At 38.8% G+C, this 13,011-nt stretch overlaps 1 protein-coding gene across 1 annotated transcript in view; it reads left to right on the forward strand.

The window, feature by feature from the left end:
• LOC126416341 (stress-induced-phosphoprotein 1) overlaps window positions 1-11,060 on the forward strand; it is a 51,652-nt gene extending 40,592 nt beyond the window's left edge. Inside the window, exons 8-11 of the mRNA XM_050084013.1 lie at window positions 7,002-7,163; window positions 7,321-7,424; window positions 10,258-10,421; window positions 10,523-11,060. Of these exons, the coding sequence (XP_049939970.1) occupies window positions 7,002-7,163; window positions 7,321-7,424; window positions 10,258-10,421; window positions 10,523-10,595 (503 nt within the window). The 3' untranslated portion in view covers window positions 10,596-11,060. The remainder of the gene's footprint in view (window positions 1-7,001; window positions 7,164-7,320; window positions 7,425-10,257; window positions 10,422-10,522) is intronic.
• Window positions 11,061-13,011: the final 1,951 nt, after the last annotated feature.

Raw genomic sequence — 13,011 nt, forward strand, 5'->3', positions numbered from 1 at the left:
CATTTGAAGCAAGAAAGTCAAGTTAACATGGGCACTAAAAGCATACTGAAAAAGCTGTGAGCATGTGTTCAGTAGAAGAGATGTTTCACAGTGCCAAAGATGAAAAGCGCTCGTAGGGTCATTCCATGCCAAGTGGTGTAGAGGTTCCTACGTGAGCATCACTGAGTTTGATAAAATTTTGTGTAACACTCACACCTGCAAGTGCATCCACGCATACGTGTGAGTAGCTCAAATGTGTTGTTGTTGTTGTTGTTGTTGTTGTGCAAAGAAACCTGTGTTTGCAGAGAATGCAGGTCTTTCTGCTACAGTTTCTTACTGTACGTGGGTAAGGCAAAAAATGTTGTCAATAGTTTTATTTATTACACATCTTAAAGTGGTGTTGTGTGTTTGTTCAGGTAAAATGAGATGTTGTGCAACATAACACACTCTTTGTGGATGATTTTATGGCAATAAAAATTCATTTCGAGTTGATTAATGTATATAGGGAGTATAAGCCTTCATTTATAACAATTACAGAATAGATGACTAAATTCAAAACAGGCTATATTACTTACATAAGTTTAACCATGTATGTGTCCAAAAACTGAAAACACAATTACAGCTGGAAAGTACATGATAAAGTACTGCAAAATTGACAATTATGGTGTACATTATAGACATTGTAGCCATGACATGAGTAATTCATTATGGGTTTTGCTACGGTTTGATAAGTCTAGTAAAAGCAAGAAAAAATGATTGTTTCGTAAACAGCTCACTTACACACTGACAGTCTAGTTTGCGTCTTGCACAGTTATCCTTCAGCGTTTTCATCTCACTGGAAAAAAAGTTTGTCGAACTCTGCAAAATAATTGTTGACTGCAAATATCACTTCCTCTTTTGATGAAAATTTCTTTCCAGCAAGCATAGGGGACAGGCAGAAGTCATTTGGGGCAAAGTCTGGTGAAAAGGATTGATGAGGAACCAATTCAAAGTCTAGTTCCTGCACTTTTGGCATTGTTATTGCTGATGGTGAAAGAGCACTTTTTTGCGTGCCAAGCTTGGTCTTTTTACAGCCAATGCAAGTTTCAGACAACCTATCAACAGATCACAATAGGGTCCAGTTATGAAATGAAATGTCGTGTGGCTAGGGCCTCCCGTGGGGTAGACCATTTGCCTGGTACAAGTCTTTTGAATCAACGCTACTTTGGCGATTTGTGTGTCGAATAGGGTCAAGTTATGATTCTGCCTTTTTCCAAGTAATTCATGATCATCATTTCTTGAGAATCCCAAAGAAACACTGACCATCACCTGAATAGCTGACAAAATGCTCTTTGCCTTCTTTCGTGCATTTTCACCAATCTTTGTCCACTGTTTTGACTGCTGTTTTGAATTTGTCGTTTAATCTTGGATGCCAGTTTCATCAACAGTCATAAATCGGTGCCAAAAAATTGTACAGTTTGTGATTAAATATATCCAGACATTGTATTGAAATATTGTACCGAATATGCTTTTGGTCGACTGAGCAGGTGTGGACCCACCTTGCAAAAAGCTTCTTCATGACCAATTATCCATGCAGGACAATATGCACTCACTCGGTTGAGGTGTCTACAGCCTGAGCAAATTCATAAATTTTTATTCAACGGTCTTGCATTACCACGTCATGGATTTTGTCTGTAGTTCCTTTGAGGTAATCTCAGCTGGCTGGCTGGAGCACGCTTCACCTTCAGTGCTTGTACAACTTTATTTAAAATACATTAACACAAAAATAGTGATGCAGAATCCACATGAACTTCATCCAATTCTGTTTTGATTTGTTTGCCACTCCAAACCTTCAAATGAAAATGTTTAATAGCAGCATGAACTCTCTCTCTCTCTCTCTCTCTCTCTCTCTCTCTCTCTCTCTCTCTCTCTCTCCTTTTTTTCCCCCAATGGCATTTGGCACACTGACTGATTCAAATGGCTGTCAACAATGAACTGTACACTGTATATTATTGAAGCTCTGTGTACAATCGTTAGAATAGTCAACCACGAAGGCACAACATAAATGTTCCGTTCTTTCATGGAAATTTACCAGGTTTACCAAACCACATTTGTAAGCTTTGTGTGCCATGGATGAAAGTAAAACTGAATTTCTCATTGATATTGTAACTGAAGAACATAATAATTTATCTCAAAGACCTGCCAATACAATTTCTTTATTGGGCAAAGCAGTTACCATTAACATTAAGAATAGAGGCATTCTACATACTCAACAAGATTTTTAAATGTTCTTAATATATGCTGGAGTACAAAGTAGATCCTGAGGATTGGGTGGGATCAGTTGCAATACCATTTATACAGGAAAGACAACAGAAAAGATTGTCACATATAGGGGCACAAAGCTATAAACAGCACCTTATACAACCACTGTTAAAATTATTATGGGGTGCATGATCACAACTAACAAGTCCCTTTCAGCAGATGAGCAGCTTAGTTTCAGGGAAGGACATTTTTGTAGTAACTTTGTATTCACAGTGAATAATTGATTCAAAAGAAATTGCTGTTCACTTTAGAAATCTGTATTTTATTCAGTGATGTACAAAAGCATTTGACAAAAGTTGTGCCCAAGCTTTGAAAGTTATGAAAGAGAAAGCCTATCCACTTGGTGTAACAGAAGTCATAAGGGCCTTGTGTATGGAAACTTAACATCTGCGTTGGCGTTGGGGGTGGTGATCCACTGATGCATTGTAGACCATGGGTTTAGACTACAGTACCGCTATCGGACATACAGTTGGCTGTGCATCAGCTCTTCAGCTCACTTGAAATTGGAACTGGAGATATCTATCAATAAACTAAGATAATAGCATTCAGAGAGGAATATCCAGTCTATTCAAATATTGTAATTGGTGTGAACATAATTGAGCAGGTTAGCAAATTTAACTACTTGGCATGCTTGATTTCCTATGTCCAAGGTGAAGATCTGAGAAATAGTTTAAGAAATCCCAACTGATGTGTAACAGTATAATCAGAAGTCATGAATGAGATTTTACATAGCGATTATAATGATTGCGACATTAATGGTTTCGCTGGTTAAAATTTGGAAAGGAAAGAGAAGAGAGCTATTGAAACAGGGGAAATGACATTACTGAGAAATGAGAAAAGTATTGGGGTGGAGAGGGGGGGGGGGGGTTATAATTCAGACACAAAATAAGAAAATTGCACATCAATCAGGAATTAAAGATATTTTCTATAAGTTAAAAGGTCGAATAATAAGTACACTACTGGTACGAGGACCTCTACCAAAGGGGAGGCCTGCAGAAAAGGCTTTCCTCTTCAAATTGCCTGCTCAGAGACATATTGGACATACGTGGTAGAGATGGGTGACATTGGTATTTTATTAGATTTTTAAAAGAGGTAAAGAAGTAGTTACCCTAATTAATTTTGTAAGTAGATTAGCAATAGTTTAAATAAGTTGTTCATAACCGTAAAAGAAATTGTGCAGTGGATGAAAGTGTTGATTTGTTGAACAATATTACATGTCCCTGAAGAAAAAACTGCAAACAGCCACACTTTTTTAGTGAATTATTTATTCCTTTGTAACTGTAGTCCGATTTAAAAGTAGTTGGCACCTGACATTTGAGCTGGCCGCTGTGGCCGAGCGGTTCTAGGCACTTCAGTCTGGAACCGTGCGACCGCTACAATTGCAGGTTCGAATCCTGCCTTGGTCATGGATGTGTGTGACGTCCTTAGATTAGTAAGGTTTAAGTAGTTGTAAGTTGTAGGGGACTGATGAGCCCAGGCGTTAAGTCCCTTAGTGCTCAGAGCCATTTGAACCATTTGACATTTGAGGTTCAAAGGAGTGGCACCGCCTCGTCAAGTGTTGTATGCAGGCTGCAGCCACATTGCCTCACTCACTCACACTCACAATAGGAAATTGTTTCAAAGCCTCTATTGCCAACAAAACTCAGGTAAAAAAAAAAATAAGATTCACATACAATATAAATCATTATATAGTTTCTAAGCATGTCAAAAATCTGTTCATAATTTTAATTCTGTTCAAAGTTAACTAATTTTTTTAAACAAAACTTCCTCATTTGTAAACAGCTTCAGGCTTATCATGTCATATCTCAAAACCTATTGAACTAATTCGTAAACATTTTTCGTTGGAAACAACTCTTTCTAAAGGTGGGTATTGTATTGCATTTACTGTATGGAAGATTGTAAAAATGGCATTTTTATGTAACTGTTTCAACATTTAACTTCTAGCAAATGTGAAGTTTAAAGTCTTCATTTCTCCACAAAAATCACATAAAAATTCTGAAATTCAGTCAAGTTATTGAACTTCGTAGTACCTCAAAGCATTTCAATAATATTTTCAAACAATTGAAACTTCAGGTCAGGCTATCTACAACATAGGTAAAGAGTAGATTGTTACTCACTGTGAAGATGACATTTTAGTTGCAGACAAGCACAAAAAAGTGTTACATGTTTAGGTTTTGGCCAAAGCCTTCTTCAGAAAAGGAAACACACACACACACACACACACACACACACACACACACACACACATATTCATTCATTCATTCATTCAAACAAGCAAAGACACCTCAAGCACACATGATCGCCATCTTGGACGGCTTGAATCAAAATGCAACTGTCACATGGAATAAAAGCAGCTACCTGGAGGGGGCAGGGAATGGGAGGTAGAGTGTACAGGGTCTGTGAGGCATGGCAAGATGGCCACCAGGGGCTGCATCAGAAGATTGTGGGACAGGGAGTCAGACGGGGGAGGGGGGGAGTGGAAAAAGAGAGGAGCAGGGAAGGGGAAAGACGGGCAAGTGTGTTGGCAGAGGGTGGTACACAAGGAGGGTATGGGATGTGAATAGGGAGGTGGTGAAAGGACAGAGGGGGCAGAAACTATTGGTTGGATGGTGTGGGGACAGTAGGTTACAACAGGTTGGAATCACTATAATTTCACAAGCAGTGAATGTGTTGTAAGGATAGCTCCCATCTGCGCAATTCAGAAAAGCTGGTAGTGCAGGGGAGGACCAGATGGCCCAGGTTGTGAAGCAGCCATTGAAGTCAAGTGTGCTATATTCAGCTGCCTGGTGTGCCACAGGGTGGTATATTTTGCTGTTGGCCACAGTTGGGCAACAGCTTTATATCCTAGTGGGCTGCTGGTTGGTAGTCACACAAATATAAAAAGCTTGCAGTGATGCTAGTATATGACATGGCTGATTACACAGGTGGGGTAGGATAAGCCTGTGACAAGAATGGAATAGTAAGTACTGGGTGGGTGGATTGGCAAATCTTGCACTTGGGTCTTCCCAGTGGCAAGGGGTTGGGATTGGAAGAGGTATAGGGATGGACTAGGATGTTGCGAAGGTTGAATGGGTGATGGTACATCACTTTAGGAGGGGTGGAAAGGAGCTTTGGTAGTATGTCCTTAGTTTTAGTGCATTATGATAGATAGTTAATCAAACCCCTGTGGTTCAATTGTTCTAGTCTGGTGTGATATTGGGTGACGAAGGGGGCACTTGTTTGTAGCTTGTTCTTGGGTGGGTGGGGTTGCCTGTGGAAGTGGTGATGTCATGACAGATTTTTTTAGAACTAGTCCTAGGGGATGGTGCCTGTCTGTGAAGGCCTAGATGAGACTTTATCAACATACTGGGCAAGGGACTGCCTGGAATGCCCCTTCAGATGATGGAGAGCAAGGGACTCAGTTTCAGAGATGTGATATATGTAGCAGGGATTCCACACTAGCAGTATCTTTCGGAAGAAGCAGAGGTGATTCTGGGATGCCTGTGCCTTGGAGACACGTTTTTGCAATACGAGGTTTGTGAGGGCCAGGTACTGACTAAATCTGAAAACGTGAAGGTTATTGTGAAAGGCGGGGTAGGATCCATAGAAAGGAAGTTTTATGGTTAGGATGTTGGGGGGACTCCCATGGTTTAAGCATCATTTAAGGAACAAGATGTGGAAATGGATTTTAGCCAGGGAAATGGATACATTTCTGATCTGGTGCAGACAGATGGATCTAAAGGTCCACTGTGGTAGGGATGGCAAAGGAGAAACCGCAATGATGCAGAAATGGACAAATGAAGGTATTAGATGCTTGTGATACTAGTTTAAATCGGACTAGTTTTGGCTTGAGCCCACCAACAGGCAGTAGTGAGGATTTCTTATGTAAATTTCACGTATCAAATTTCATGGCAAAATAAATAATTCATTAAATAAGTGTGGCTGGTTTCAGGATGTTAACCGCCCCACCCCACCCTGCCAGATGGTTATGAAAACAGATATAGCATTCTCAAACTATCGTGGCTAAATTAAAGTTAACTATATTGTGGAACTGATTAGCTTAGCCATACTTTGTACCACATTGTTCACATAAGATACAAAAACAATAATCTGACTGCATATGTTTACTATTTTTAGCCTGTGCAGGTCTCTCTCTGTCTCTCTCTCTCTCTCTCTCTCTTTCTTTCTTTTGTTTTCCTGCCTGCCCCCCCCCCCCCCCCCCCCCCCCATAGAGGAATTTGCCATGCACAGATAATTCTGGCGAATCCAAGTAATTAGTTTAATCGATATTGTTTTGGCATACAGAAGAGTTTTGGTAAACATGGGTGTTCATTAGTAGTGTACTTTGAGGGAAGCATATTGCAGGCAGAAATGGATCACAAACATTCTTGGCAAACTGAAAACAAATAGTCATTGTTGTGTTGCTTGAGGCTTTCCTGACAGAGTAGTTGTAGAAATGGTTCTCGGGTGAGATACCAGATGTGTTGGGAAGGTGGCAGCTGCGTCGATGAGTGAAACACTGTGAGTATTTCATGATACCTGACATCACATCCAAGAACCATTTCTGCAATTGTCATTTTTGTCAGAAGTTTGTTTTGTTGTAATGTAAATGGTGTGATAACTGTGCCGCTGCTATGATCATTACATACTTAATGACATATTGAAGCTGAGTTTTTGAAAAGATTGTTTTATCTTCTGTATACTATTGACATATTTATACACAAAATGAAAAATTTCCACAGGCAATTATGCAGAAGCTGTCAAACACTACACAGAGGCAATAAAGCGGAATCCTGATGATCCAAAACTATACAGCAACCGTGCCGCATGTTACACAAAACTTGCTGCGTTTGACTTGGGACTAAAAGACTGTGAGAAATGTCTTGAATTGGATCCAAAGTTCAGTAAGTATTGGATGCTGGTTTTAAGATTTTTCAAATTTTTCATAATGCTCATAGTTTTAAGTTGCTAGAGTGTTTTTAGAGACACTCTTGAAATTATCATCATTAATAATAATAATAATAATAATAATACTGTCCTAATTTTTTTTCTTTTTGATAGCTCGAGGTTGGATAAGAAAAGGCAAAATTCTGCAGGGAATGCAGCAACCTGGCAAAGCTATCTCAGCATACCAAAAAGCATTGGAACTAGATCCATCAAATGCTGTAAGTTAACCATAGCTGCTTTAATGTTATCTTAATAAGTGTATCATTATATTATGTTAGCTTGTTTTTCTCTGTCCTCGAAGCAAATGGTAGGAAGTTCCCTGCCTGCCTGACTAGCTGCATTATTTCTTCAGTGTGTGGTGCAATTATGCTAAATAAATCTCAGAAGTTGCAGCAGTCAGACTTGGCTCATTTAAGTAATGAGTGATGTAACACAGTCAAATAACATTTTCTTCTACTTCCTGGAGGGCAGTTTCTTTCAAGAAATGTGACACAGTGAATTTATCGTTGAATCAGTTAGAAATGAATCTCAAGAAAAAGTATTGTGCTTAATTGATATTGATGTGAACCTGTGGTGTTATAATGAACTCCATGAATGATGCCATCCAGATCACTTAAAAATTATGTTAGATAAGATTGACTGGGTTACACAATTGCAACTAATTCCAGAAAATTGAATATGTAAAAACAGGTATTTAAAGTAGGCTTAAGTTTCAGAAGGAATGTAAGTGCAAAAATGAAAGAAAACATTTAATTGGAGCGAATCATCATTGCCATGCAATACGTCATCCAATGTATTAGATGCCTGCTAAAAAAATGATTCATTTTGTTTGCGTAGAGGCTTACAGTGATAGTCCATTGGAAGGTCAATTGATACAGTACTAACAAAATGAGTAGTCTGCCCACGTCCAGCCGTCGTGATTTAGGTTTTCTGTGATTTCCCCGAATTGCCTCAGGCAAATCCTGGGATGGTTCCTTTGAAAGGGTGCAGCCAGCTTCCTTCCCCATCCTTCCCTAATCTGATGGGAGCAATGACATCGCTTTTGGGCCCTCTCCCCAAAATCAACCAACTAACCGAAAACTCGGAAGACATTATTTCATTGAGAGGTGTTTTTAGAAACCTCCATAAACCCCTCCAAAGTCAGATAGATATCAAAATAAAGGAAAAACCAATGTTCTAGAACAAAGACTGATAGGTGGCACCATCATTAATGTGAATGACACTAGTCTTGTTCTTCATTGTTAAAGAAAAAAGAACGTTTCCAGGAGATGTCAGTTCTGAAGCACAGTTGATGTAGTTGAGTGTACTACAAATTTCTAGTATGTGAAGAGTAAAAAGCAAAACTATTATAGGTGTTGATGACGTACAGGACTTCTGGCGTTATGTTAAACAGTTATGTAGGAAACACAAATATTGCAGAACGAAAGAGGATTTTCACAAGAAACAAAAATTAATACTGTGCAACATACTGCTTTCACCCAAGCCAGCTGAATGTGTTGGCTTAATACAAATGATACTGTTTGGACCATTAAAAAAAGACACATGCTCTTACACATTGCCCAGCAAAAGATAGTGTGTTGGTATCTCTGATGACCAAACTAACTCACTCACCGGAGTATCCTTTTATTTATCGTGATATGTGGTATGCAGTGTCATGCTATTTTATTAATCTTACTATTCTCAAATCATGAGTTCAAAATTCCTGAGATTCAAATTGTGTACAGAACCAGTACCCAGATCCAGAAGCAGACCTTTTGCAGCCAGTGCACGTACGAGCTTAACATCCAGGCGCGACTAAAGACTCAGCCTCACAGCTTTACTTTTGCCAGTACATCTTCTGCCTCCCAAACTTCATAGAAGCTCCACTGCATATCTTTCTGGGCTAAGACACCTGGAAGAAGAGAGATTGCAGAGCAGAGGATTACGAGTGAAAGATTCATTCTTGAAGCAATGCCCCTAGGCTGTTACTAAGCCGTTTCTCTGCAATACCTTTCCTTCCAGAAGTGCTAGTCCAGCTAGATGTGGATCTTCTGTGAAGTTTGGTAGGGTAAATGAGAGGTCGTGAGTCATTCCTGAACAAGTCAGTCAGAGCATTATCCATGATATGCAAGGTTCTGGGTTCTATCCTTGTCTTCAATCAGCCAGGGAGTTACAGAAACACACCATCTGCTGCAGGGTGAGAGATTCAATCATAAATAATGGGTTATATAATGAGATTATGTTCATATTTTAAATACCAAAGTATGGTACAGATGGTATTCCAGTTGTACATGGTGAGCCGTGTTTACACGTGTAGTTTGAACAATGTGCTAACAAACTTTCTGCCACACTGTCTTGCCTCAACAACAAAATTGAGGATCCCTTTTTGGCTAGAGAATAGAAAATCGAGTGCAGAATAAAACTATTCATGAATTACGCATAAGCCATACAATGTTTTGCATCTGTCAAGCTAAAAAATCTAGTTCCCATTGTCAGTTTCCGCGTCTTTCTTACTTTTCAAACAACCCGTTTGTGATAATCCGATGGGGTTCCATCACCCCCGTCTACTCTCCCTCCATCACCCCCACACCCATCTACTCTCCCTCCATCACCCCCACACCCATCTACTCTCCCTCCATCACACCCACCCCCATCTATTCCTTCATGCCCACTAACACCTTGCTCCCTCCTCCTTACCCTGCCCCCCCCCCCCCCCCTCCTCCTCCTCGTCCCCGCACCCTCCTCTTCGCCCGTACCTCCTCTCTTTTTTTCTGTCTAATGAAGCAATTTAACCAAACAAAATATGTCAAGTGCGTGAATACAGCAGTAGATTTATCCAGTCAGAAGTAAAATTGGGAACATCTGCAAGAATAAAAGTAAACTAACTAATGAGAATATTGAGTCAAAAATTTAAATAATTTGGCTAAAACATGTAACTAATAATGTTTGAGGCTTGGCTTATGTTTTTATTTTGTTTGCATAGTTTTGCATTTTAGTGCCGAGTAGACAAATGTGAAGTACAGTTTTGCTTTTCATTTTTACTATTACTGATGAAATTAACCTGCTCAATAGGAAGCTATTGATGGCTACAGAACCTGTACAATGGCAGTAAACTCAAATCCAGAAGAAGTTCGTAAGAGGGCAATGGCTGATCCTGAAATACAAGCTATTATGCGAGATCCAGCCATGAGAGTTATTTTAGAGCAAATGCAGAATGATCCGAAAGCTCTTGCAGAGTAAGTGTACACAATTTCATATGGTTACATTCTTCAAAGTTGTTGTGAAATATTACAGCAGGATTCTTAATATTTTATTTACAAGTGATTGTTTTTTTCAGGCATTTGCAAAATCCTGAAATTGCCTCAAAGATTCAGAAGCTGTTGGAATCAGGATTGATTGCTATTCGTTGATGTAACGAGAGAGACTAATTTGCTCTGACTCATCCGTTTGATCTGCACAGGTGTTGTAACATCACCAGCGCTCAGTCATCTTCGCCTGAATTGTGTGCATTTATTGGCAAATAATGTAATTCTTGTATTGTCTATGTTTCATTGTATTTTTATATTCAGGATGTGTTATTTAGACGACTGATGAATGTTTAGAAAGCCATTTGACTATTTGTTTTACTGCCAGGTGCACAGGTAATTTGTTACGAGCTAACAGAAGACAATGATAGTGTTTAATGACACTAGGAGAAGTTTTTTGATTTGTTAGTGAAACAGAGATGTTATGTGAACTTTAATTCCTACTGACACCGTAAATTATTGGCATTATTATGTGACTGTTGAAAGTGCTAATTACTGTATTCTTTCAGAATACAAAATAAAATTTATAGGGGCATATGTTCCATGAAGGAGATAAGCCCTTTACCTTTACATTATCTGTAGTAAGTTTTTATCAAATTTTTGTAATGCGAATGAGTTCATTGCTTCCTATGTCCATCAGTTCAGTATTGGAGACAAGTAACAATGGTCTTAGTCTCATGGCACACCATTTATGACAATTTATTAAATAAATTACTGTTTATGATAAGAAGTTATTTATTTCATTAGCTATTACATTAGGCTGACAATGTCACCGTACACACAAATAATTATTGGAACAATTGTCTGCCGCTTATAACAGCAACAGCTCTCTCTCATTTCCTTTTTGTAGAAATTCAGATGTTTTGATATTGAGATGTTGTCTGTAAGGCTCTTTAAGTTCCTTTAAATTACATCATGCTGTGAAAATACATCAGAAAGTGTTCATATTCAGAATGTCTGTGATTAATACAACAGTTCTACAAGAGTAAAATATCAATAGCCAGTTATTAATTTTTAAAATTCTAAGTGGCATTCTTAACTCTTCATATGTGTGACACATGCCGCCCCCCTCTTTCTACAATGTTTTGTCTGTTGTATCTGGTCAATATATTTCAAGGTGAAGTAGGAGTGGAAAAAGAACTCGACAATTAACTACTGCTGAAAACAGCTTTATCAATTTGGACAATAGGTTGTTCATGGTTATGGAAAGCCAGTGACTAAACCATATTGTTTAGAGACCGTTGTGGTCACCAATACAGCATTTAAAATAAAGGTAAGAAAAATGGACAATAATTAGTAAATATCTATCCAAAGCCTCATTTATGGAAGTGCCCAAAGATGATTTCATCTAACATTATTACACATGAAGAATAAACACTGGATACTACTTCTGCAGCAGAAGTTCTTACATGACTGCTTGTCATACATGAAGAACATAGACGGTTTACGAAATTAAGTTTAGTCATTCTATGCACTCTGATTCTAGCCATACAGCAAATTAAATGCAGGCAGTTTTTCCTTCCATTATTTCATGATAACAAGAAGCCCTCTTCACTTACTCCCTTTGTTCCTTACTCTAAATCAGAGGAAATTGTTCTGCCACTAGCTGGATAGTACAGCATTTTGATGCTTTTTTCCTACAAAATAGTCTATTATAAATAATCCTGTGACTGTATAGCTATGAGCTCTGTCCTATGAAATTTGGGTTCTTTAGCCATAAGGCATAGTTGTATTTTTAACTGTGTAAATTTGTTCCGCTCTAGGATTACTCAAGTTGACAGGTAATATGTATACACGAGGAGCAATGGTTGTCTGTGTTCACATGACGATCAAATGAGTTAATGGAGGAACAGTGAGAATGAGTACTTTTTTTAACATAATGTGTACTTTTTTTGAAGGGGGGGAGGGGGTGCTGTACAAATAAGCATAGTCTCCTGTATTCACTGTTCATTGTCCATGTCTTCCAATCGTGGGAAGCTGTTCTCTCTGTAGTACTAGGAGCCACTAATAATATGCTAAGCTTTGCACCAGTAGCTTGAGAATCAGAGATTATGAACTATTTAGTTACATGTAACAAGTTGTGTTTAATGTCATATGCCAGCCGGAGTGGTTGAGCGGATCTAGGCGCTACAGTCTGGAACCGCGCAACCGCTATGGTCGCAGGTTCGAATCCTGCCTCAGGCATGGATGTGTGTGTGTTGTCCTTAGGTTAAAGTAGAACAAAGTTCTAGGGGACTGATGACCTCAGAAGTTTAGTCCCATAGTGCTCCGAGCCATTTGAACCATTTTTAATGTCGTGTTGCTATTGCAGATTCATCATGAACATTTACTCATAGAGGTACTGTGATACCTCTGTAATATCTGAGAAAGTGTGGACATACAATCTAATGGACACTTGATTTCTTGCATTTTATCCGGACTCTTGCAAATGCAAGGAAAGATGTTTTATTGTACTGTTCATGAAGACTACCATTTTTATGCCAAGTCTTTAAGCACTGGTAACCATTTTTAGGACCCTTTT

The sequence above is a fragment of the Schistocerca serialis genome, chromosome 8 (genome assembly GCF_023864345.2).
Source record: "Schistocerca serialis cubense isolate TAMUIC-IGC-003099 chromosome 8, iqSchSeri2.2, whole genome shotgun sequence".
Classification (NCBI taxonomy): Eukaryota; Metazoa; Arthropoda; class Insecta; order Orthoptera; family Acrididae; genus Schistocerca; species Schistocerca serialis.